Below are 27,431 nucleotides of genomic sequence, written 5' to 3' on the forward strand. Positions count from 1 at the left end.
AGGCCTGGGTGTGGTTAGTAAAAGTGGAAAAAAAAAAGAGAGGGAAAAGTGGTTCATCACAGTTAATTCTTGGTTTAACAAGTATGGAGATGGAATTACTTTTTCGCACAAATCTCTTTCTCTTAAGAAATAAAATCATCATTTAAAAACTGCATTTTGTATTTTCTCACAAACGGAGCACTATGTATTGTCATGGGGTGTTGTGCTAGTGAGAAATTTGCACATTTATATCTTGCGAATGCCACGAGAAAAACATGCCCATGCAGGACACATCGAGTATAGAAATATCTGTTCTTCTTTTCATCTTTGTCAAACTGCTCTTGTCTTTGTGACGGCTGCACTTTGTAGCCATTTCTGAACTGTACTGAATTCCTGGGACTAAGCAATTTCCTTCCATTCTTTGTAAGATATTGGTCCATCTCACTAAATCATCATCCCAAAAACCAAGTCTGTCCATTCTACAGCGATTTGTCCACTGGCACTAGCTGTATGTGCTGGAGCAAGCTCCACTTCAACAACAGAAACATATCACGTTAAAACACCTCAGCATCCTGTGACGTGAACAAAGACTGCCGGATCTTACAGCAACGTGTAGGTGTCTTCGCTTCTCAGTGTCACAAAATAGCCTTGTGTTTTTATGAGAATGCATATGGGCTCCACTTTCAGAGGCCCATTGGACGCGTGGGTCTGAAATGCACTTTTTTTGTTGCATGTGACTGCATTCCAGCTAATTTAACGGTATCAACTAAATTAATGTATGAAGTTAATTGCCTGATCACATAAACACACAGCCACTTAATCATTCCTGAAATGGTGAACAGCAGGAATTCATGATACATCCCGCATTCATTCATGCATATAATCATGACATATTGCTTCAGCACGTGTTTGCCCTTATCGTGAAATGTTACTGATTTATGTACAAATGGTCATTGGCTCGTGTCTCCGTGGCGCAAAACAATGCTGATGAGAGGCCACATTAAGAGCACACTGAGCCGCTGACAGATGGAGAGCGGCTAGAAATGACGGGGTGGGTAGAAAATTGTGCAATCCCTGAAAATTGAGAAGAAATCAAGCAGCAAAGTGCGGCTGCTCCCGCCGTAGCCCATGAGCTACAGATGATCCGGGGCCACCTAAGACCAAAACCAACAAGCAAACTGCGGCGAGACATCGGCCTCTTGTCATTGATTCTTGGGAGAATGTCACCAAATGACCCTAATTGATAGCCTGTGAAAGAGGTCACTCTATTTTTTCCCCTCCCACTCTTCTCCTGATTCTGAAACAAGCCAGAGCAAAGGAAGGAAGCAACAAGGGAGGAAGATGCAACACACCACCCTTTAATATGTGAGAAGGAAAATGGCTGTGTACCAGCTCTATCTCTACAATTTGCTCCTTTCATTGAGGAAAAGTACTATTTCATTCATGCCATTTCCGTTCATTCATCAGCTGGGGCCAGCCTAGACTCACAGTGCCATCTCCACACCAACATTCTTATCAATGGAAGTGACGTCAGCACTGCCTGCAGCTGGGGGGTGGCGGTGGGGAGGATCACGTGGTCCGCCGAGGGTATATACAATAAAGTTGCGCTGACCGTGGTGCTGAAAACATTCACTCAATTGTACATTAGCACCAGTGCTGCCGCCATACAAACACCTCACAAATAAATAAAGAGACGTTAGATTCTTTTTTGATTGTTATTTTTTTTCCTTGATGCTGGTCACAGGCTGAAGAGAGAGAGAGAGAGAGAGAAAGAGAGAGGGAGGAAAGCCGAAATTCTCTCAGGTGCTTTCACTATTCATGAAATAATCTTGGCTTTATCCGTGCGTTGCGAGTTTCACCACTTCCCCACCCCCCAGTGGGACTTCAGGTAAGTGGAACGAAATCTGTCTCTGCATCATTCACAAACCATACTAACCAGGTAGATTAGGACAATTTCTGACTGTTATTCAGTTCGTTATAATTCTCTGTTCATAATTACGTTTTTTTTTTGTTAAAAAATAACGAGAAATAGTTCGTGTTTTTTTCTTTTAAATTTGCATCTTCATCGTTAGAATTAATCTTTGTGCGACTGTTGCTCGTCTGATTATGAAGTAGACATGAACTGTGGCCGTTTCTATATGGTGCTTAAATTTAGACTAAACTGTGTATGATTTCAATTCTAGGGAATCGAGTAATATATATATATATATATATATATATATATATATATATATATATATATATATATATATATACACATACACATATATATACATTCTAATTTTCTTTTTTTTTTTTTAAACAATGTTATTATTGTGACATTTACGAACAAACCCAGTTCTTATGAACGTATAGGCATGATAATAATTATTAAATGCAGTGTAAAAAAATCCCCAGTAAAATATCAAATTTTGTATGTTGTTTATTTCACTCACTCAGTATAAATTAAGAATGAATCTCTGCAATGTGAAGACAATAATATTTAATAAACATTTCTAGCTGCCTCTCAGAAGATCTTGGGAAAATTTTCACGCAAGATTGTTTTTTAAAAACCTTTGAAGAATTCGCACATTTGAAAAAATGTGCACATTTTTACGATTTCAGTATTTTTTCTTTTAACAAGCACGATTTAAACAGACGGTTTTCAGCTATTAATTCGAAATAATTTAGAATCCCAACCATTTGTGAGTAGGTAGTTGGCCCTGATAAGTCGAATAATTTCGTTTCTCTTGATTTAATAAAATGAAAAAAAAAAAATCAAATTGGGTTGTGCTGCCAAAAAATTTGCGCTTATCTGCATTCCACCGCTGCCAGTGAGGAGAAACATGCTCACGCCACACAAGGACAAAGCCCTGCATCCTCACTGGCTGCGCCCTCCTGTCTTTGCGCAAAAAGGCTTTATCCTCTCAAACTTAATGCCCGGTTAATTTACAATTTGGATGGACCACTCAGGAACCGTAGGGTTAAATAACTCAACCGTGGCCACCGGCTTTACGCATGACTTCCCCGAGCTTGCAGCTTTCTGTGCCAGTGTCTTGGTGACATCGCTTTGACGCATGGAATACCAAAATCACAGCAATTACGGACACGCGAGCTCGGACCAGTTTTTGTTCTCAGTATTTCCTTTCTTTCTTTCTTTTTTTTTTTAAGAACTAGACGTTAGAAAATGGGAGGTGCGCGCGATTTGGATGGGTTGGCTTGGAGGAAGAGGTGAGGCATTTTTAACATATACCAGAAAAAAGACGCAAATCAGTTACCGGATGCGCATTTTCGTTGCTGTTGCAAACAGTTTGCTCAGTTAAATCAAAATGCGCCAGGGAATGTATTATTCCCAACCAGGTGATTCGTGCGGCTTAAAGATAATGAGTAGGTAATGAGTGGGTTAACGCGCGACTCGAGACAAAAAAAAGGCACGATGTTTAGAATCGAAACGCAGTTTCTTTGTGCGGATTATCCCCCATCCCTTCAAAGAAATGCGCAATTTTTTTTCTTTTTCTCGGTTTTTATAGGTTAATTCAACGACTCACGACCTGGTTTCTCAGAGCTTCATCTTCATGTTTTCAGTTGTATCCAAGCTGCACAGCAGTGACACAACTGGAGCTGGAAATGTTAGAAACCACTTTTTTTTTCAGTCAAAAACGCTCTATATCGAAAATAAAAGAGAGGAGAATTTGTTGCATTTTGCTGCTACGCCTGCCTGCTTTTGTCCTCAATGGTTTCTACAATAACTGGAAAACGGTTTTTTGTTTTTTGTTTTTTTATATGGTGGCCTCTTTGTGGTAAAAATGTTTTGTTTGAAAAACTGGTTATTTTTCCAGGTACATTTTCTTTGAAACTTTATGGCAGGCTGTGGACTTAATGAAATATTTCTTACCAGTCAGTCCTCTCTACATTTTGGCTTTTTCACCAAAGCTGTATGTTATTTAAATGACACCAATGCTCACATTGCCACTGGGAGAAAACAATAAAGAAAATAAAGTAACAACAACACAAAAAAGCAAATTTGTGATTCCAGAGATAAGAAATGATATGTGAATAAATTCTCATCCTTCTTCTGTCCTTCTCTCTCTGCCTTCTCTCCTTCTTCAGGTGCTTAACCTCCCTCCTGCCAGTTCTGCATGGTCATGACCTGTCATCACGCCCCTTCCACAGCCCACCTCATCCTATTGGTCCTGCTCATTGTCATTCCACAGTTAGCTGACACCGCCCCTGTGTGGGGTGAGGCAGGGGAGGGTGGGGTGGAGGGGCGCACCCGGACAGATCGTAAAGAGGACAACCTTGCCCCCTTTCACTCACCCCAGCCCCAGAGCCTCTCCAGCCCTGACAACGTGTCCCTAGACTGGGGTCGGGGCCCGGGTCAAGACAGCCAATTAGATAAAGTGACGGACCCTGCGCAGGTGCTTGCGGTTCTGCTTGAGGCCCTGGACCACCTGGGGGACAGTGAAAAACAGGCTAGCAAAAACAGAGACTGGGAAGGGGATCGGAGTCCGGAGCTGCCCTCTGCTGAAGGCTCTGAGGGTGGTGAGATAAGGAGAACAGAGCAGCCACAGGGAGAGAGGGGGGTGGAGGCGGAGAAGGAGGGGCGAGGGGCCGATAAGGCTATTGAACAGCTAAATGTAGGCCATTTGGCAGCTGCTCAGGGGGATGACTTGAAGGAGAGGGAGGGGGAGGAGGATGACAACACAAGGTCGGAGGATCAAGGGTGGTCTGTGAAGAATGTGGGAACAGATAGCGTAAGGGAGGACGAAAAGAAAGACGAAGGAGAGGGGCAGGAGGAGGGAAAATACTCAGAAAGTTTCTTAGATGAGGCCATGCCAGGCTCCACCTCAGAGGGAGATGACCCTTCCCTGCAGCGCAAAATAAGAGGCTACTTCCAGAACATTGACTTGGGTCTCCAAGATAATGAGATCCTGCCTCCTCTGAAGGGCTACAAAGCATACAACACTCAGTTAGCACGTGCAGGAAAGAAGCAGCACTGGCAGGAGAACCCGTCCCGCAACAGACCTGTGAAGGGGGGCAACTTCATGGATGACTTTGAGGATGAAGGAGAGGAGCTGGAGGAGGAGGTTGAGGAAGAAGAGGAGAGCCTCTCCCACATGGAGGAAGAGGCGAGAGCGCGGGCGGAGAAACAGGAGGTGCTCCGGCAGCAGGAGGAGGCCGAGCGAGCCAGAGAGGAAGAGCAGAGGCTGGCAGACATCGCCTCTGACATGTTGCTGCAGTACATGGGGAGGAAGCAGCAGTCCTACATGAAGCCCCGGCAGAAAAGCAGCATGGGGGCCGCCGGCAACACGGCTGAGGACAAACGCTCAGAGGAGATCCTTCCTGATGAAGATGACCTGGACCAGCAGATGATTGACAGGCTTATTGAGATCAGCAGCAAGCTGCACCTGCCTGCCGATGATGTGATTGAGATTATTAGTGATGTGGAGGAGAAGAAGAAAAAAAGGAAAGAGTTACAACAGCTGCCAACCAACAGCAACCCTGTTGCCCCACGCTTTAGGCCTCTGGTACCTCCTCCTCTGGTTGCCCCACCTGTTTATCACTACACAGCCTCAAAAAACCCCAAGAAAGCCCCTTATAGGTACAACAAGTCCAACAAGAAATGGCACAAGGATAAAGTCAAGTCATACAAGCAGGACTATTGGTATAAGCCTCAGAAGCAGCTTGACTACTGGTATAAGCCCCAGAAACAGTTTTTAGCCTTCCCCTCTTATCCATATTACCAAAAGCCATATCGAGCATACTACCCAGTTTATTTCCCATATCCCAAACCACAATATTATGGGAAGCCCGTCCCCTCCAGAGACCAGACCTTCGGCCCCCAGGAACTTGACCTCCAGGCCCCGAGACGCAGACACAGGGGCGGGGTTAAGAACCGCGGACAAGGCTGGAAGCAGCAGCCACCACCACGCCTGCCTCTTACCCCTTATATCTCTAACTATATCCTTCCTCACCCACGGACCTACCAACCCCTGCCCCCTCCCAAACCGATAACCACACCCAGGAGAGGCAGGCGACCCCCCTACTACTATCCACAAGTCACACCGGGAGATGACTATGAGGAAGATGGGCTGGTGCCTCAGCTGGACAGTGAGGAGGAACTAGAAAACTTTATTGAGAGGATCTACATGAAGCGCAGAATGTATTGAGAGACTTTTTTGGACACTGTCCGCTCAGAGGGACTCACAGATGTGGGATAGTTATACAGTAGTGGGAGAAAAGCTAAAGCAGAGGTGGGGAAAAAAAAGATTCAGAGAAGGTGTGTTTTGAGCCTGATGAGAAATTTCAGAAGTAAAAAGTTAGATTTATGTTGGTTTAATCACTGTATTTTTGTTGATTTTCTCAGTCAGGGAGAGGATGAAGGTGTCCTAGTTTAAGCTCCCTGTAACCATGTTCAGCCTCTTGCTCAGTTTACATTTTGAAACAGAACATACCATGGTGTATGTCTGCCTCCATTCAGGTCAATCTCTGATGTTCTTGCATATTTCAGAGATCTATAGAGGACACACGCAAACACACACACTACACACACACACACACACTTACATAGAATCACATTGTGACACATTCACAAGCAGATGCGGCCATTGTAAGAGAATCATGTTTACAACATCACTTTGTATCTTTTGTTTTATATTCTGCACGTCACATTACAAAACTAAAGTAGTTCAATTACTTCTTATCCACACACACACACACACACACACACACACACACACACACACACACACACACACACACACACACACACACACACACACACATGCGTGCACACAGAGAAAAAGAGAAAGAACACGGATATTGTCAAATGTTGACAGTATACTTTTTGTTGTATTTGATGTGTGTAGTTGCCTTTCTCATTTCTGATTGGATCAACCTTAAACAGCTGCAACTTGCAAAGGTGCCAAATACACACATTTCAGTTCGTTTTTTGTTTTTTTTTCAAACTCAAGATTCAGATTTTTGCCTTACAAAGCACCATGGTTCTATAAGGGAAATATCATATTGCATAATTCTCTCATCATCCCAATGTAGAAACCCTGTGGACTCCAAAAGCACAAAGTTAAACACTAAACACTTCCAACCTGGTGGACTAAGGGGTTTCAAGCATTCTGGGATCCAGAAGTTATTGTGTCAACATATTTACGGCAGATCCACCGTCGCCACATCCATGCAGCGCTCCGTGACTCTGCAGGAGTGCTTCATGTTTTGGATCATTTTCTCATTGTCCATCTCCAGTTCACATTTACTTTGTTTTACGCACACGCGTCATATGTATTGTATCTATTTTTTTCCTTTATTTTAAAAAGAAAAAAAAATACTTGAAATCACGCTATCTGTTCTGCAGCCTTTTTTTTTTAAAACAAAACAAAAAAACAACTGATTTCCACCAAGAGGCTACAAAACATTTTGTTCATTTTTCAGAAGAAATTCATTGAAAAGTTTCAGGCCGGGGAGTCAGGGATTGTGCTTAAACCGTTAAATGCACGTCTTTCTACTTGCATCTTAAAAAATGAACAAAAAAAAAGAACAAAAAAAGAGGAAAAAAATAAAACAGTATGGAGAATTCAAAATGGTTGTCTTCTCTGAATAAACTGTGAACATAAAAAAAAAAGAAATCTCAAAGGAAGAGGGCCACTGTGTCCACAGTGAAGCCATCTGTCTTGTAAAAGGAGAGTGTTGTTGTTGATGTCACTTTAGCATTGTAAGATGTACAGTGTGAAATAAATATGCCCGTGCAATGTGTAAATAACAGCATGATGATTACTAGTTTTGCTATATGATAAAAAATAAAAGCAATTATTTTATTAAAGTTCAGTTTTTTCATGGCTTTTTGGCGAGTGCTCTGTTGTATTTGTGCCGAAGCAAAAACAGCACGAACACTTGGTTCTTTAGCTTAAAACAAAAAATAAAACACTAAAGAGAAAGACAGTAAATCTCAGTGACAGCCACATCAATCAAGTAAAGAAAAACCCATAGAGGGACTTTATTCTATCTCAAAAAAATCAAAATGAAGAGTAAAAAACAGGGAGGGAAAAGGCAACAACAGCCAGACGGGAATGAAAGAGAACTAAAGAAAAGGAAAATTTCAGAAGAAGGCAGGGAAATGGTAACTGCAGTGATTGATGAGTCACATGATTGGTGGATGAGTCATCCATCTGTACACTTTACTGCGCAGGACCACACACACATACACACACACACACATACATATTCTCTTTGAGCTGTATAGTAATTTAGCTGCTGGCATTTAAGATAAAGATTGAGTCATGTTTGCTTCTGCCTCGAGGCTGCCAGTCGGCCGGTGGAAAGGTGTTTGGTAGATAGGTTTCCTGCCATATCTTGTTTCCACACCTCCCCCTCACTCTCACATCACACAGGCAATATACCCTTCTGGTATAATCCCTTGAAGTGCTTCTGGTCGCCCGCTTTTTTGGCATCAAAACAAACTTTATGCATGCTGTCAGCGGTACAAACAGTGACAGTGATTAGCAGGTTGTCAATATGTTTTAATCACGTGTTATCTTGTGAGCTTGCGCCTCGGTTTATTTGAACAGTGCCTTTCATGGTGTTTCTTGGACACCATTTCATGAATGCAGACATTGGGTTACAGCTTGTAGTTTCTATCTAGATATTCACAGAATGATTGCAGGAATTATGTTTTCATTTGTCACTTAGCCACTTGCCTTTAGGCAGCAGTGCTAGAGAGACAAAAACCCTTGGACCCTCGATCCTAGCAGTGAGGTGATTTGGTGATCCCGGTGGTGGCGAGAGCGATGTGGGCATGCTGGTTGGTTGGGATGATGTGGGAGGATCAGTGAGTCACTTAATTCTTTGGCAAATATGACAATGAGATTGTAAACCAGTATGTTAGCCAGGCCCTCCACCACCACCACTACCACCAAAACAGCAGATGAGAAAACATCTGACTCTTAAAGACTGAAAATCAGGAGTCCCGGAGAATCAATGGCGAGGGCCACTGAAACTGTTCAGCACCTCACTAATGGGCTTCATGGGGCTTTAAGAATATCAAAAGAATAGTTTCACATTTTAAAGAGTTTATTGCCTTTCTAATTTTGGCTAAACATAAAGAAGAAATCACAGTCACTTTTTTTATGATGCATTTTACACGCTATATTTTTATTTACGGGTCACGGGGAATAAAACAAAGCTGTGTGAGATCTGCTATGTCTCTCACCATTTCAGTCAGTTTCTGTTTAGACACATGTGAAAAACATTATTATAGCGATGCTGGTGAAGAATACAAGGAAAAATGACAGTTTGTTTGTTGAGTGCTCTTTTAAGCAACTTTAAGATGGATTAGTTTTATTTAAATGTAAAATGTGATTTGAATGAGTTTAACTCATAGTTTAAAGCAACATGGAAGGAAGTCTGAGATGGTTTTGACAGGGGGGGCGGGGTAGGTGACAAAGGATGATGAATATGGAGCTGCCAGGCACGAGGAAAAGAGCAAGTCCATCAAAAAAGATTCATGGATGTTGGGAAGGAGGATGGTTGGTATGACATAGTCAGGATAGGATAAGATGGAGACAGCCGAAAGAAGAAGAAGCAGGTAGTTTAAGCAGTAAACTACCTGCTTCTTGGAGGCAGCAGAAACAAACACTAAACACAACCTTGACATATTGTCTTTTAAACTGATATTTCCCTATTTATAAGCCCAGATAAACACAATGCAACTCTATTATTCAGTTGATGCTTCTGGCCACCCGGCATTTAAACTGGTTTCTAACCTGAGGGTGTCACAGTTAGCGGAGAAGCCGACTGTGTGGAGAGAGGAGGTGGACCCAATTGCAGACACACGAAAACTAAACTTGATCTTAAATAAGGGTTATTTTTTACTGGAAAGGACTTTATAATAAAGTAGGATTGAATTGGATTGGATTGAAACTGTGAGTCGTTTATTGTAGGCTGGTAAAACAGTACAAAAACAAAAGGCAGAGACAAAACGAAACAATAGACTAAACTGGGAGAACGAAGTCTAAACATAAAAAACTCTGGAACGTGAACATAGAAACCTGACGTTTGGCATCAATTCATAGACCTTGAAAGATGGAATCACACAGCAGGATGAACAGACAAGGAATGAATGAAAACACACAGACTAAATATACACAGGAGGTGATATGGGGAAGTGGAAACACATGAGAAAACAGCTGATTAGAATGAACATAATGACACCACAGGGGAAGTGAAACTAAACACACTAAACATGGAACACCAGACCTCTTCAAAATAAAACAGGAAACATGATGAGACGCAGACATGACAACACAAACTTGACAACATAGGACACGCAGACATGAAACATATAACAGATTGTCTGTGAAGGGCCTTGTAGTCTAAGGAGGTTGGAAAGAAAAGCGTCTGGACTTCTTTAAGATTCCTTGAAGACGTTTCACCTCTCATCTGAGAAGCTTCTTCAGTTCTAAGAGCAACTGGTGGAGAATCCCAGATTTAAGCCCTATGGGAGTGTCCCCAAGAGGGTCATGGACCCCCTATTGATCCTCTACCTAATCACATGAGCCAAGGTGTGAAAATGGGTGTGGGTCACAATCAGCCAAGGTTTCAGGTGAAACTTAGCCTCACCTTACCATGTGATTTCCTGAGGTCAAATGGCCCAGGATGTGAGTGGGCGTTAAGGCGTCTGGGAAGGGATCTCAAAACTGGATTATAGATGACAGACAGTTGGTGTCGTAAACCACCGCCTGTGTTCAAAGATGGCCGTTCACAGTGAACATAGATGGCTTCTTTCACTCCTCTTTCAAACCATCTGTCCTCTCTGTTCAATATGTGAACAATGGCATTGTCGAAAGAGTGACCTTTGCCCTTTAGATGCATGTCAAGGTGGCTCTTCTATATATGACAGATTAAGACATGCAGACTTAACATGGCGAACCAACGAGGAACATGCACACTATAAATACATACAGAGGGAAAAGGGGACTGGGGAGGAGCCACTGACACAACTAAGCACAAACAGAGCATGATGGCTAGGGGGAAACACACGTGACAGAAGTAATGGGTCACAAAGGGAAAACATGTAAACGAGTAGGAGACAGGATGAAGGGTGAGGGAGACCTAAACACTGGGGTCGAAGACACAAGGGGAATCTAATAAACACTGAACTAAAATGGCAACCTAGGCAAAATAGAATGAGCTGAAGATAACTACATGATCTTAAACATAAACCATAAACATCAAAATATAAGAAAACTCAAAACACTGGGTCAGACGGCCCTCGCAGGGCCCAGTGGACAAAAACAGTACACAGAAATATGGATGACAGCTGGGCCTGTCTCCCTTCTGCTATTAGATTGCTATTTTCAAATGCTATTTGTCATAATTTTCTTATAACTGCCAGAAGCAGACATCCCGGTTCTACTTTCAAGGGTGATTAGGCTCTCAAAGGAAGACTCCAAAGCTTGTAAGTAGTTTGAAGAAACCCCTAAAATTGTGGCACATGACATCTTAACTAACTCCTTTCAGTCATAAAGCATTTAGGCAATAGAAGTAGGCCCTAAGTGTTTCACTCATACTAATGGGCAGTATATGGGGACTGGCAGGACACATGACACCCCCTCGCTGTAATTTCTCTCCACAGTTACCTAGACCATGGGCTTGACTGGCCACTGCACTGACTTTGCACCAAGATGCTGGAGGGGCAAAGTCTGTTTAATATCCCATCTGACTGATTTGGACATTTTAAAAAAATTCCCGGCCATCGTTTGAATGTGAAAGATGATTGAAAGATGCTCAGAGGCTGTACTGAGGCTGTACTGAGGCCTCAGTGAGATCAGTAAAAAAGGTCAAATTTGCAGTGCAAGTTTGAGTTAATTTTTAAAAAATGTTATGTCAAATATTAAATTCAAATACATCATTTTTTCAGTATGATCACTGATGCATGCTGGTCACCTCATAACCAGCACAGTAAGTAAATTAATTCAGAAAGATGACATCATCATGACACTCGGGGTCGATCTGACCCCAGAGCCCTGCCCTTTAAATGATCGATTTGATGACATCTAGCAAAGAACCAAGAGGGATGTCCTGTCTTCTGTATAGTGTTTTTTTTAAGTACATGTTTTTATGGACGGCACTTTAAGATGTCATTAGGACATTTTTTAAAAAACATCAGCATGTAGCATTTTTAAATTGGGAACTGTGGCCCAAGTCCAGCAAGATCGTTCCACAAATCAAATTTAATCTAACTTGATAAAGGCAGCTAATCCTCTCAGTGATTTTCTTCTGTGTTCCCATTTGTTTTACACTGCTCTATCAGAATTCAAGGCTCTGTGAGTTAGCAACGCTACACGCATGGCCTATAATAACTGCCACACATGCTGGCCCGTATTGGAATAATTGCCTAATACAGACAAACAGCTGTATAAAGTCGGTGTGATAATGTATAATTTACAATGTCTGAGTGAATCCAGTTCAGTGTTTCTCAGAACTGACACATGACGACGTGACTAAGCATGACCGCTCTGATCACGCGTCAAGTCTGTGCAGAGGATGCAGCTTATGAAAAAAAGGAAGCTTCCATGAAGTCCTCTTCTCCCACCTTGTTGCCAAGCGGCGGACAAAAAGAGAATTGTTGGGATGTGGCTATTTACATTCCCTCATTCATGTTTCTGTGACATACTACACAATCGCGATTTACATTTTTTTTTCCAGCACAAAGGGATAATTGTGTGTCAAGCTTTAGATCACATTACGTCCTTATAGTAATCATTTATATGTTGCCTGGTGGGTGTGCTATAATTAAAATGCTATTTGAATCTTTCAAAAGGCTCCAACTCTCACAGGCACAAAATTTGGTATACATCCAGCTCCTGGCACGGAAGAGTCTGACAGCACAACAATTCATCAGCAATGGCCCCAAGAAGCCCATGCATTCACAGAAGCAGAAATGTGAGGAAAAATGTCAGCCACTGTGATATAAATATTGAGTAGCCTTCAAAATCTGATTAAATAACGCTCCTGGAATTTCTATAACAGTCGGACTTTGATCCCACCTTTAACTTAAGATGTCAGCATGGTATTAGCTAAACAGAATTCACGATATGTATGTATGTGAGGTGCAGGGCTTAAACTCTATAGTGTTTTAATGACCAAATCCCCTTTACAACCACTGATATTAAGCTGCTAACAGGACATGGTTTGTGTTTTCTTCTTGGGCCAATTAAATATTTCTATGTCTTATTTTGATGTATTTTTCTTCTCCCGTTGCTCATACTCATGCTGGGGCTGTACTTACAGTGAGGTCCATAATTTGTTAAACAAACACACAGTTGTTTTGTAGTTTTGCCTCTGTACACACCACCAGAAATCAAAAGATCAATGAGTGACTGAAGTGCCGACTTTCAGCTTTAATTCAAGGGGTTTTAATTAACTGTTTAAGAATTACAACAATGCCGGCTCTTTTAGGTATCTAATCTTGCCAAAGTGTTCTTGAGTGTAACCAGTGGTTTGCACCATGTTGTAAAACCATCTGTATTTCTATTCACCGAGATTTCCCTGGATTGTAGAGCTGAAAAAGGACATCAACAAAGGTAATAATTCTATCACTGTGCACTTTAGTTGTTTTCTGTGTTTTTTAGGGTATTTTGGTGTTGCTGAGCTAGCCACTGCATTCCTTCATTTTTAAAAATGTTGTCGATTGTTTAGTCAGCCGTGCCTTAAGTTTGCTTTTGTCTGTCTAATGTGTTTATTTCATTTTATTTAGTCTAATGATGGCCTCCCTCACTTGCACAGACATCTCTTCGGGTCTCATATTTAAAACTACACTTAAAAAAAGGCTCTAAAACTCAATTTCAACACTGTGAATCAACTCCATATATTATGTCTGCTTCATTTGACATTAAATAAGGAGGGACCAGACCTAATTATCCAATTAATTCTGAGCCTCTGAAAATGGGGCACTATGTATGAAATTGGCTGCAAATCCAAAAACATCTCATGCAAAAACTTTGTTAAACGCCTTGAATTAAAGCTGAAATTCTGCACTTCCATCACATCTTGATTATCCGATTTAAGAGCCACTGTGGTTGTAGAGAGGCTGAATTATAAAGCTATAAACATTTCATTAGCCATCAAACTGTGGCCCTAATTATAAAAAACAAATTAAGGATTTTAGCTGATTATATTCCGCTTTAACTAAGTTAAAAGGCACAAAAGCTGCAGGTTGTACCAGCATTCCCATTGAACATCTATTTCACCTTTCTCAATATGACTTCACGGTCTTCTTTGGCTCTCGGAGGAGGCGGACGCATCTTTCCCACCCTCCCTCCCTTATCTTCCCTGCTCCTGCTTCTATGTGTTTGTCTAGTCTTGTCTAACTCTAACCCTCAAAGAGTTTCTCAGTCTTGTTCTCTAAAACCTAAAGATTTGATCAACTGGTCCCGTAACGGAATTGACACCCTGCTGGGCTTGGGAGAGCCCGATTGTCCTGCAGAGACGTTTGCTGCCAGATACTCGATGGTCGGTTGCGTCGTGTGTCTGGCGACACTCTCGATGCAGGACATTGAACGACATCTACCAATCTGGAACCACGATAACAGAGTTCGGGCTGATTGGAGCTGGCTTGGACCTTATCGAAGAACAAGAAGCGGCTACAGCTGTTCAAAATCCTATAAGGCTGGCTGACATGATAGACAATTGGCAGGGCTGTGAGTACTCAGACTGTGTTTTGAACGAAGTATGGAAAAGATCTTGGAGAAGAACAACGGGAATTGAGATAATTGGTGACCAGTGATGGACATTAGACCAACTGTAAAAATTGGATGCAGTTGTTCCACTAAACCCAAACATTCACCATCTTCACTCATGCGGCCCCCCTGGCGCCAGCTGAAGGCCTGCCAAGGTTGAAGCTGACTGGAACAACAAATTCTTCCCATGATAACAGGACTGTTATCAGAACTCTTTGTACCTCCTTCAAGGCCACCTTGGTCCGCTGGAGACTGTTGACCTTTGCTTAACCGGGCGTGGTGACACTTTCTCTCAGCTGAACACGGGATACACACACACACACACACGCACTAAACATGTACACAGATACTGATACGCCCTCACTCCCCCGAATCCAACGCTTCCTCCCATGCTTACCTTCCATCCGATGTGGACACTGGATCAGCTGGAGGCGCAATCGAAGACTGCAGCGGTCCCAGATCAGCTGTACACACTAGAATACTCTCCCATGCGGCTTGTCTGTGTTTTATTGTGTTATGGTGTGTTGATATCTGTGCATTCCTGTATTATCCTTTTGTGTTACACATTTCGATGTTTTTTTTTTCCCTTGCTACCTAGCCTGACCTGTGTCCCCAATGTGATGTTTGTGCATTGTATGTACAGTCGGCAAGGTCTGTCATCTCAGTTGTGGGCAACAGCAACTGACAAATAAAGGCTATCTCATCTCTCATCATCGTCACATTCGAACATGGGATGATGTGAAATTGCTGGAGGTCTGTGAGCTGCCTCATGTTGCTTTTAAACTCCTATTAAGCTGCTGATTTCCACAACTCTTTTGAAACTGAGAAATGCCGCTAATTAGAGTTTATCCTGTTACATGACACCTTTGTCGCTGCGTTTGTAACTGTGAATGGCTGCAGAGTTTGAGAGAACAAAGGCCTAATGGGATGCCTCTTCTGACCTGGTGAGGTCTGCAGCCTTTTATATTTGACGGGTTGTTACTGAAAACCTGCGCAGCAGCACGAGGGAAATATGGGATGGTGACTCAATCAGGGCATTGCTGCAGAAATGGTACATTTAATGCGTTACCATTAAGCACCTTCTAACAGAACTATAATTATGGGGTGTGTGTGTGTTTTTTTTTAAATGTATTGGTTACCACCACACTCACGGATCTGATCATCAACCTGTTGCATTAAATGGTCTCTAGCTGAACATTTACATCACGGAGCTCGAAACATCTTGAGCTTAAAATTCAATAAGCAGGCCTTTTAGGTCCTGAGGATCCAAACACTGCAATAAAAAGCAGAAGAAAAACAAAAAAATATATAAACTTACTGCTATCATAAATTAGCTTAAAATGCTGTGAATACAAATCAACATGCACAATAAATTTTCATGACTTTCATTTGTGTTTGACAGAATTATTTCCAAGTAGGCAAGCTGCCGATAAATAAGTAAAGGTAGGCAGATATTCAGGAAAGCTGCTCAAAGGGTTAACACACTCCTGACCTGAATGCTTTTTCCAAATTAAATCTGAATCTTGTCACTGTGACCCCCTTTTATTTTGTTGATTCATCTGTTACTACCTATACTGAACACAATATGGCCCATCAACAATGCTTTCACCAGCCATTAGGACAACAAAGGCAGAGCTGCCAGTGCCTCTCCCGTGAAACGGCATCCTTTGTTTATGATCTTTGCAACCCTAGTCTTTTTTTTTTTTTGCTCACTCCTTTCATCTTTTCTTCGCTTCTCTTTGTCCAGCTCTCTACACTCATTTGCCATCTTCTCCCAGTTTTTTTTCCTTCAATTATCCCCCCCCTCCCCCAAATCCCCCCTAATGCTTCCTAACACCCAATCTTCCTCTCCTTTTCTTCTTTACCCTCTCTCCATTTCTTGTTTTGTATGCAAGCCCCAAGGGAGAGAAATGGGTGAAAAGCACTCTCTCTGCACCACTGTCACAAAAGACTGGTGAGTCATCTCCACTTATGTTCCTGTCTCCCTCCTCCCACAAACACACACACACACACACACACACACACACACACACACACACACACACACACACACACACAGGAAATACACTCACATTACCTGCCGTGCATTTACAGGAAGACGCGCACAGACACACACACATAAGTGAGAGTGCTGGCATACAAGAAGCAAAATTGAGAGATACAAGTATGCATACAGGCACACACACACACACACACACACACACACACACACACACACACACACACACACACACATTCCACAGCTTTACAAAAAGGCCTGAAATTAAAACCCAAGTCACATAGTGTAGTTAATAAGGGTGGTTGGAAATGGCTTTCACCCATGTGTGCTGCTTTTTATACCTTACCGGATTACTTTGAATTTCTAAAAGGAGAATTCATGTCAAATGAAGACGCCAGCCCACAGAATCTGAAAGCTAAAAAGACAGAGGCTCATGCAAGAGATACTCCAGGACCGGGGGACACAAAATTAAATATGGATAAAAATGGATAAAATTGAAGGCAAACATGTGTAGGAGAAATTCCAAGATTTAGTATAATGTGGTTTTGGTCTACCTGTGGTTTATGAACCACAGATGAAATTCTCTTCCTCCATCTGCTGGTGGACTGAGTGCTTTACAATGCAGTCATGGTGCTGCTGTGTGAAAATACTCTATTACCAGAATGAATCCTTCTAATTACTCATGAATGACCAGAGTGGCTGCTTTCAAATGGCATGGGAAAATGTTTCTGTCTGAAATGTGATATTATAGAAGTACAGTACTGTGCAAAATTCTTGAGCCACACTTCAGTTTTCTTTATATTTTGCTAGGAAAATAGGAAATAGGTACGACAGTTTGTAGAAAACACCGTTTGTACAATTCTAATGAGCTTTAACGCCTGTATTTGGCATGACCACCTTTATTCTTCAACGCAACCTGAACTCTCTTTTAATTTAAGGAATAGTACTCCAAGGCTTCTTGAGGATATTCACAGATCTTCTTTGGATGTTGCTTGTCTTTTTCTCTATTAAGATGATCCCACACTGCTTAAATAATGATAAGGTCTTGGCTCTGGGGAGGCCAATCCTTGAGTTCGGCTGTATGCTTTTACTGCATTGGCAGTGTGTTTGGGATCACCGAAAAATGAATGGTGTTTCATGGTGGATCCGCATCTGACGAAACCAAAAATTCCGCCTTTGGATTCATCACTCAATAAGTCCTGTTACCACAGATTTTTGATCCAATTCTTGTGGAATTTGGTTTTATTCCTTAATAATGTCTTCTTGAAAGCCATCCTTCCACTGTGGCCATTTCTGATAAAGCTTCATTGAACAGTAGATGGATCAACTGAAAGGTCAGATGCATCTCTCAGATCCTCTGTCAGGTATGTCTCACAGAGGATCTGAATTTTTTAGCATTTCTTAAGCACATGTCTTCCAGATACTGTTCATCTGTAGACAGTATATTAGGCTGACCACCTATTTTGATTAGCCCTGCCACAGACTGGCGACCTGTCTAGAGTGTACCCCGCCTCCCGCCCTAAGACAACTGGGATAGGCTCCAGCCGCCCTCCGACAGTGACAAAGATAAGCAGAAGAGAATAGATGGATGGGGACTTTGTCCAGTTTCCTCAAAATTGTTTAGGATACACTGCACTCCATCCTGAGATGTGTCATGTTTTCAGCTAATAGCTCTTCTCTCACCTTGTGGGTGCAGATATACTATTTTATGTCTGTCAAACATATCTTTGACATTTTTCATAGATTCAAACAAATGTCTATATTTTTGCAACAGGCATCCAGTGACAAAGTGCCTATAGATATTATTTAAAATTGGTTATATGCTAAATTGTCTGGTTCGTCCCTTGAGTTAAATTCCATTTTTATGCTTGAATGATTCATAGGTCAGTGTTCAGAGACAGGCAATGTCCAAGGGAAAGCTCTGAAATACTTTCAGAAAGCCTGGAGAACTATTGGTCAAGACCACTTTAAAAAGTCTGGCTCCTTGGAAATAAAATATATAAAAAATGAGCAGTTGCTTGAGACTTTTGCACAGTACTGTATAACAGGCTATCATATGGAAGGAACCCAAGTGGATTACAAGTACCTTGCTCAGTAGAAAGTAAGGTAGGGAATGACCTGTTCATCTCCCAATGATGTTTCCCACTCACCTGCACCATCTTTCTACACGTTCACCAGGTCTCAGTCTAATTAGCCACACGCCAATCTGAAACCTGAATATGTGAATATTTAACCTGATATTTCATCAGCCGTCAACTGCCAAATCTGAGAAGCATAGTGAATAATTTATCAAAGCAGAAATCATACAGACGGACAAAGATCAAATAGCAGCTAATTTATTCATTGATAGTGACCTTATGTTTGAAAATAAACTTATTTTGTGTTGTTTACTCGTGGGGAATAGTGGAATTACAATATGATGATGATGTTGGGGCAAAGCCGACTCCAACACTCAGAGAATCACCTGATCATGCTTTACAGAAACCTGCTTGTGAGCTATTCAGACACATCAAATATTGAAAGCCTGGAGTTTCCGTTTCACACACAGTGAGGGAGGGATGAGAGCAGTGAGAGAGCAGGCAGACAGAGCGGTGGAAGAGAGGGAAAAGCTAAAACAAATAAATAAATAAAATAGACCAAGTGGGATTAAGAAGAAAAACCCAGCAGTCACCCTGGGAGGGTCACACGTGAGGTGGGATGGAGGGAGAGAATGAGGAAAAGGGCCAGAGCATCGAAAGGTAAGGCGAGGGGAGAATGAATGTTTACGACTAATCAGGTCGCCCTGACTGTAACAATAGAGGCTGATCCCTTGTAAGGCAGCTGGTGACTGATTGGCTGATAACCTTGTAGTCAGGCGGTTAGGAGGGCATGTTTTTTAATTCTTCTGTCTCTCTTTCAAACTTCAGTGGGATAACTTTTACTCAGGCCGAAACAGTGACTCAGAGTTGTGGCAAGGACAGCGATGAGTCACAAAGCCTCCAGGAACCAGATGAGGAAGACCAGACTGATGGAGGACACTATGATGGAGATGGAGAGCCAAGCCAGGTCAGATGAGACAAAACCACATAAATGAAATATAATATAAACAAAACCTCTATCGATCACAGTCAGTGCAACTCATATGAAACAGCAAATGAGCATTTAGCGTGTCATTTTGTTTGTGTGCTTGATAAAGGGTGCAGACGATCAGTGCAGCGGTGCAGAAGTGTTACCAGACAGCACCCTGGTAGCCACAGACACCCAGGACGATACTGGGTGCCTCCCATCGTCCTCCCTGCAGACAGAAGAAGAGTTGTCCCCCATTTCTGTGTTATCTCATCCCTCTAACACACAGAGTAGGTCACACTCACAGCTGACAGATGCATGGGGCCAGCAGGGTGCATTTATTGAAAGCACTTGCTTGTGTGAGACTATTTAAATGTAAATGGGTTAGAGCCAATGCTGCTTAAGTGCTTTTCTTTGCCATTTGTGTTTTTATAGATCACCCACCTGAACCCTGCTGGTACTGCTTGAGGTCTCTTGACTCGGAGTATCGCCCTGAAACTACAAAACAGGTTTTTAAATTCATGACAAAATATATTTTCCATTAGAGGGAGTGTTGAGAAAATGCTTCATGCATTCCCCATTCATTTAGTTTTCTCTAATGTAACACACACATATAAAATAATAGAGGATTTGTTATTGCTGTGCATTTTTTTGTGTAATTTTTAAAGACTCGAATTAAATTTAAGCCTGAAGTCACTGTGCACAGCTCTTTTCTCTACTGTAATGCAGACCTCTGCTTTTCTTGAACAGCAGGACGACTCTGATTCGTCACCGCTGCCCTCTAGTGGTCAAAAAGTGAGCTACCAAACAGACCCTCGGCCACACTTTGGTGTAGCTTGGTCGTCCCACTCGCCGTGTCACCCACTGTGGGGAAGCGAGGGGCCCTGCAGGGGACAGAGAAACCAGGAAGTGCACTATCAGACACACACCTGTCCACACTGCCATCTGGACTTGCCCCCTGACACACTACGCTGGCATGAGGTTTGGCTAAGCTAAGCCCACGTAGACATAAATAGATCATCACTAAAGATACCGCAGTTTATGTCACTCTGCTTTCTTTCTGTCTGCACAGGCAAAGTGTCTGCTGTTTGAAGATCTGAGGAAGTCAAACAAATAGATGAAGAAAACGTTTCTTTTTTGTTATTAAAAATAGTGTCTGCTGTCTAAATTAGAATATTCTCAGGAAGCCTTTAGCGTGTTAGTGTTGTGCAGTATCTGCTTGTGCTATTAAATATCTATCTATTTATTACACTTAAGCTTTGTCATCACTATTCCTCACTTATTATTATATTATTATTTTTACTCAATGTTGAACTTCTGTGACTTTAACTGAGCAAGGTGAAGTCATCCTCTTCCTTTTCCTGGTCTACATCCCTATGTTAAAAATGACCATGTGCACGTTAGCATATGCTACTTCCGGTGCGGAAACTCCTGTGGGGAGGTTTGTTTCCGGTGTCCTGTTCACGCCCTGTTTACGGTCCAAAACAAGTTAAGCAAATGAATGAATCAAGCGGCGATTTACATTTCTATAGATGTCTTGGGCATTTACCCAATATATCTGTAAATGATGTTCATCGACTTGTCGATATTTTTTCCCTGTGCCTCAGAACAAAAGAGAAAAGGGATTCAAATGTTATATTTCTCAGCTGTCCCTCGTTTATCGCGGGTGTTATGTTGTAAAAATAACCAGCGATAGGTGAAATCAAGTAGCCAATTGTATTTTTTGACGGTGCAAAACGTTTGGTGGACATCGTGGACATACAGTACTGCACTTCAGATTCACACTGCTAGCAATCGTCACGGAGGAGATCTTCTGCAGTGGCAGGACACAATGTGACGTAAAAAAACGTGCAAACTTGCACTAAAAAAATCTGTGAAACAGCGAGGTGAACGGTGAACCACGTTATTAGCGAGGGACCACTGTAATTTTGAAGGTAAGTCACAGCATACCCTTCGTAAATACTAATGTATAGAAACTCTTACCATTCATTTTTTGTGTGGCTTTTTTCACGGTTTGTTAACATGCTGTGTAGGTGTGTACTTGACTAGCTGATATCGACATAACGGGAAAGATCTGGTTTGACTATTCTTCACCTGTAGTTTGAATGCTGAACATTTGCCTGTTTAAGTCATAAGACCAGTCACTATACAGAGATGTGCTTCTGAATGTGGACGATGTGTCTTCTGCTGCAGTAATGCGGTTCTGCTTGTATTGAGCGATGTAAACAACTGATTGATCTAAACTCTTTAAACTTCAAAATTGATCATTAGATTTTTTATGACACAACAGTGGTGAGTGTTCCCACCTTCTGCTCTTTGTAACTTAACGCGATCTTTCCGTTTTCGAGTTTTGGACATGATTTTGGAGTATATCTTCGCAGTAGCGATTGACCGCAAAGTAAAGCTACCGGAAATGTACAACCCCACGTCCGGTCTCAAACCAGGAAGTTAGCATTTTCTCGTGCACAGGGTCAATTAAGATTTTTTAGATCTTTTAATTGTATTTTTTCAATAAATAATGTTAGAAATGGACTAAATGGCGCAAATATGCACTCACATTCTTATTTTATTTTAAGAAATTTTTTTAACTTAAGATCTTTAGGCAGAACATTCTTATTGGATATTCATCAGGGGCATTATCATATACATGTCTTGTCTGTTGGATACACTGACAATAAATTCACCATTAGCACTGGACAGGTTTATACGTGACTTAATGAGTTAATAAGTGTTTATAAGTAGGGTATATCTCAGTATGTTCTGTCTTTCCACTTCTCTATTTTTTAAATTTCATCTTTACTACAAATCCCCTTTTGTTTATTTCCCCTAATTCCTTTTTTTCTTTGATTTATCACACTCATTTGAGGTTTTTGACCTCATGCAGTCCAATCTGATGTCAAGGGAGCCTAAAAAGTAAAACTGATCAATAACAACCCATAAAAAAGTTTCAAAAACAGCTCAAAATCCCCCCTATTGTGAAAAAATAACATAGTTTCCGTTTTTCCACATTCAGTTTATCTGCTGTCATGTAAATGTTAAATCATAAGAAAAAACTGCACTGGCTCAGCTCTTCAACTTCCATCTTAGCTTTACTCCCTTGTCTTTGTGAACTGCTGTCACAATGTGACCTATTGGCTTGTTTTTTGGTGCAAAGTCCATCTTTTATGCAATTTTATCTTAGTTTACTTTACAAACCAAGACACTAAAGAGAAGCTATCTGTGTCAGTCAGCCTGTGACATGGTCCGGTGTGAAATTCAGGCAGATAAGGGAGTACCCGAAGAAAACCCAAGCAAACAGACTCAAACAGACTCAAGGAGGGGCAGCCATCTGACTGGTTGGTGGGTGAGGAGAGAAAACACAGACTTAGAAAGAGATGATATAAAGTTTAATGGCATGCTGCAGTGTATGGAACGCCAGGACTGCCATAATGAATTAATTAAATACACCATTAAATAATTAATTAAATGTGGCAATAATTAATTAAAATTGGAATTAATTAATTAAATAAATAGTTATAACACATGTAATTAATTAATTATTGCCACATTTAATTAATTATTTAATGGTGTATTTAATTCATTCATTATGGCAGTCCTGGCGTTCCATAGAAGTGGTATATACATGTGGGGAGTGAAAAGAGGCCATATACTGATGTTAAAATGAAAATGAGTCAATTACTATTCATTATAACGTGATTAGTTACAATTTATAAACCCTTCATAAAAGCAGCCTGTTTTAAAGGGAGTGAATGGAATGTCTTGAACAGAAAACTGAGCTGGTTCCTTGTGATGTCACAATATTCTGTGCCAAATTCCTCTAGAATCTCATTGGCTGTTGGACTCCTTGTGGCTGTAGGTAGTCTCCCTGTCATTCCTTACATATTGATGTAACATTTTTCAATGTTTTCTTTAAACTACAGTGGGATTAGCCTGTGTCCCACACATCTACTTTCACTGAAGTCCACTGTGAGAGTACAAGCTGCAGAAACCTTGTGATCCAAATATTAAAACATGGAAAACCTAGAGGAGAGCATTGGGGAAGAAGAGAATTATGGCATTGATCAGGAATACAGTGATCCAGAGACAGGAGAATATTTCACTGATGACAGCTGTGACTGCATCTTAGACAGGAAAATCACGTGGCTGTCACTTCCTCGTCTGTGCTTGGAGCGTGTATTCAGTTTTCTGCCAGACTGGGATCGCAAAACAGCAGCTCTTGTTTGTCGTCAGTGGCACAACGTCATGCGCTCACCTTCTCTCTGGCGCCACCGCCGTTTTCACTTCAGTGGTCGGATTTCCAAATTCAGGAAGCCAGATTACTCCTCTACCATTGCCTATGTGAGCCACCTGGGCGCCTACTTGGAGAGGTTGGAGGTGACTGTGTGTCCTCCAAGGAAAACCCAGGCAGCCCTGAGACTGAAGGGAGCGATCACTCAACTGTTTTCTGAGCTCATCAGGTAAAAGAGGCCTGTCTGAACCAACTCGTGGTTTTACACAAATTAGGGCCCCACTCTGTTACCCTGTGCAATATAAGTAAAAACTCACACTGCAACCTTATTATCATTGCGACCTCCACAGGGTGAGGGCCCCACTGCGCTCGCTAGCCGTCATGAACCTGGAGTTGGACAGACGCGCTTGGACTTCAAGCCTCAGAGCCTCAGTGGTGGGCTGCCTGATTTCATTCCTCCAGAGAGGCAGCTCAAAACTCAACTCCATTTGTCTGAGCGGGATGCGAAACTGCATCCATCAGGTGACTACAGCACACATCCTAAGATAATGTTTCAGCAGCTATATATCACCACCCAACTTCCAGCTCTTCACTACAGTGCTAGAGTTATTTAAAACACAGAACAGATCTCATCAGCTGAGAACTGGAGCCGAAGTATTGTGTGTGTCAATTAATCAGTCTTCATATGGAATAGTAACTTAAATTTTGGTGAAAAGTTACTAAAAGATGTTCAAATTCAGCGACATAAGACTACATTACTGAACTGAATTGAAGCTAAGTAGTTTAATATTCTAATTTAAATCAAATATCTTCTTTGTGATGCTTGATTCTTCCCTTAATGTTTTATAATAAATGCCACAATTTTAGTTACCAGTTTGCAGGTCTCCATATAAAGCTGCAGTAAGTTTGTGTTTAAAGCCTCTCCTGCCAGACAACCACAAGCTAGAAATGTTGACTTTTGGGTTCACATCAATCACAAACTCCTAAATATCAAGCCCAGTGGAGCTGTAACACTCCTTATTACTTCATAAATGGATTTCTGATAGTTTAAAGTCTAAGACCTCTCACTGGGCAATGTTTGCTTTCTAGGCTAGATTGATTATTATACTGATTGTGGTCTTCTTAATCTTTATATGGTTTCTGAACCTTTAACTTCAAGGGTTTGGAGCTGCTTTCTGCCTTATTACATTATGAGACGCGCTTCTACCCCCGGTGCTATATTTCCTCTTTGGATTTGGAAGCATTCTTTTCTGGTTCGGTGAACGTCTACCTCAACTCCAGCGTGCCCGACAACCTGAGCCAGTTGCAGCGTCTCACCGATCTGAGGCTGAGTTACTCCTGTTTGTCAGATGAGCTTCTAATGGCACTCCAGCAAAGACACGGAGGAGGGAGGCGAAAGTCCAGCAGAGATGGCAATACCCTGCAAACATTTTTACTGCACTGCTGTCTTAAAGAACCACATCAACAGGTAAGCATGAAACGAACCTTTCAAGTGGCCTTATTTTATTATTGTGTGGGGATGTGTGAATGATGTAGCTGTGATCCCCAACAAAAACTGGATTCACTGCTTCTGTGGTTGGACACAATGTAATGGCAGATGTATAGATCCTGGGTAGGAAGACAGGGTTTAAAATACCCCCACAGGTCTAATTTCCATCTCCGCTTCTTTTTGTCTGTCAAGCTGATTTGTGGAAGCTCATGGGCAACTTTGGCATCAAGCTGCCCAGACCTCAAAGTCAAGATTTCAGTGAACCAAGTTGTTAACAATGATCGCCTCGCCAGGATGCTGCTGCCCGAGATTCCCCTGAGTGAATACTGCATGTCTGCTTCCTACTCGCCCAACGAAGACTGGAGTCCCAAGCCTCTCCTCAGCGACATACTGCCTCAGTACAGACACACCATTCAGGTCAGGGTGCTGAGCAGGCAGCATTACAGAGTTCAGAGTGTAGATATGATATGTTAAAATGAATGCCTGCTCATTACAATCAGCACATTACTGTATGCTATATATATTACATCAGCTCATTTGAATTTGATCTGCAGAGGCTCTGAAGTTGAAATTAACAGACGTTCTCTCAACTTATGTCCACAAGCTTGGTTAGTCACAAGCAATGTCATTACATCTGCAACCAGGAATAACATTGCCTATTGGTCATTGTTTATGGCATTTATTGTGGATTATTGATGGGATTGTTACTAGATTTTTAAACAATCCCCAAGAAGGTTCAAATCCACTGGCTGGCTGGTGCCTTTCTTTGCGAAATCATTTAATGTGATACAACACATGAGTACTGTGTAAATGATGCTTCAAGAAGAGGGAACTGAAGGGCATGTGGCCTCGTCCCACAAACTTTACAAGAGATTGGCTGAGACAGTCTTTAGTAACACACTATGTTTAAAGAACTAAGCGTTGAATTAAAGAACAGCAGTTGCCTGATGGAGAACTGGCTTAACATGAACCTAGTTACTGAATCAAAATCATTATCCTGCAGCATCTAAACCTGGACTTCGGTGCAAACAACTTCGGTGAATCTTTGGATGAGGAGCTGTTGGAGCTGGTTAAAGTGTGTGAGCGTCTGGTGGAGCTGAGCATCTGCGCATTCTTGGAAATCCGAACTGTTGCAAGGCTGCTAGACATGAGTTTAACTCAAAGCTCCCTCAAAGAGATCCACGTAAGACGAAACAGCAATGTCAACCTGACTGCACACACAATAAAGATACACACACCCTCACAATAATGCTTTTAAACATTTTATCTTGCAGGTAAGAATCTGCAGCTTTAATGAAGCTGCTGGAGAGGAGGAAGAAGCACTGGAGGAAATGCTGTCTTCCTACCTTCATCTTCCTCCTGATCTGTGTTTTTCTGCCATAATTTACCCGTTTGAATAACACTTTCACGGGGATTTGTCGACCAGCAAAGGACAAACAAAAAAACAAATAAATGAGTGAAGCATAAAAAGCATCTTTTTTGCAAATAATCAAACCAAAAGAGTAATAACTGGCCATTTTTATGTGGATTGCCCGCCCACTAGCTGTCTCTCACTCGCTCTCTCTGTCTCTTGCCTGTTTTTCTCTGGGGTGGTGTGAGTGGCAGTGGGGGGTGTGCATGGAAACACTGACCTAGTTTCTCAGCGAAGGGTGATGAGGGAAGCAGAGTGTGCACGTGTGTGCATGCATGCATATGTGTGTGTGGGAGAGCTCTATTTAAGGGAACAGGAGGCAACAGCAACATACCAAACTCTTGCTTACACAGCTCACGCCTAACTGCACATGAAGTCAAGTGTATTGTGGGCTTTCAGTCATATTCGTTTAATTTTTTTCTGTTATTATCATTATCTGTGCCACTACACCTCACCTCATTATTATTACGTATAGAGCTCGTACATAAAAAAGGATGTGGGCTAATGTAACATTTATCTAAATGCTGGGGTATTTTAATTTGGTTACTTGA

At 41.8% G+C, this 27,431-nt stretch overlaps 3 protein-coding genes across 5 annotated transcripts; all 3 read left to right on the forward strand.

The window, feature by feature from the left end:
• The first annotated feature begins 1,714 nt into the window (after nt 1-1,714).
• On the forward strand, nt 1,715-6,708 carry LOC113031208 (uncharacterized). 2 transcript variants are annotated; one of them, XM_026183188.1, is made up of 2 exons: nt 1,715-1,867; nt 4,069-6,708. In XM_026183188.1, exon 2 carries the CDS (start codon nt 4,098-4,100, stop codon nt 6,126-6,128), a length of 2,031 nt encoding a protein of 676 aa, XP_026038973.1. In that variant the 5' UTR covers nt 1,715-1,867; nt 4,069-4,097; the 3' UTR covers nt 6,129-6,708. The 2 variants fall into 2 exon arrangements, with proteins under 2 accessions (XP_026038973.1, XP_026038974.1); XM_026183189.1 differs by lacking the exon at nt 1,715-1,867 and adding an exon at nt 2,652-3,189.
• Nucleotides 6,709-19,387: 12,679 nt separating this feature from the next.
• LOC113031239 (uncharacterized) lies at nt 19,388-21,136 on the forward strand. The gene is made up of 6 exons (XM_026183252.1): nt 19,388-19,445; nt 19,614-19,752; nt 19,883-20,042; nt 20,188-20,261; nt 20,503-20,733; nt 20,825-21,136. The coding sequence occupies exons 1-6, from the start codon at nt 19,405-19,407 to the stop codon at nt 20,867-20,869; spliced, it is 690 nt and encodes a 229-aa protein (XP_026039037.1). The 5' UTR covers nt 19,388-19,404; the 3' UTR covers nt 20,870-21,136.
• A 531-nt stretch (nt 21,137-21,667) lies between these two features.
• LOC113030550 (F-box only protein 39) lies at nt 21,668-27,349 on the forward strand. 2 transcript variants are annotated; one of them, XM_026182089.1, is made up of 7 exons: nt 21,668-21,686; nt 23,673-24,209; nt 24,331-24,502; nt 25,140-25,448; nt 25,662-25,886; nt 26,473-26,652; nt 26,744-27,349. In XM_026182089.1, exons 2-7 carry the CDS (start codon nt 23,764-23,766, stop codon nt 26,867-26,869), a joined length of 1,458 nt encoding a protein of 485 aa, XP_026037874.1. In that variant the 5' UTR covers nt 21,668-21,686; nt 23,673-23,763; the 3' UTR covers nt 26,870-27,349. The 2 variants fall into 2 exon arrangements, with proteins under 2 accessions (XP_026037874.1, XP_026037875.1); XM_026182090.1 differs by lacking the exon at nt 21,668-21,686 and adding an exon at nt 22,976-23,091.
• The last annotated feature ends 82 nt before the right edge of the window (nt 27,350-27,431 follow it).

The sequence above is a fragment of the Astatotilapia calliptera genome, chromosome 10 (genome assembly GCF_900246225.1).
Source record: "Astatotilapia calliptera chromosome 10, fAstCal1.2, whole genome shotgun sequence".
Lineage (NCBI taxonomy): Eukaryota > Metazoa > Chordata > Actinopteri > Cichliformes > Cichlidae > Astatotilapia > Astatotilapia calliptera.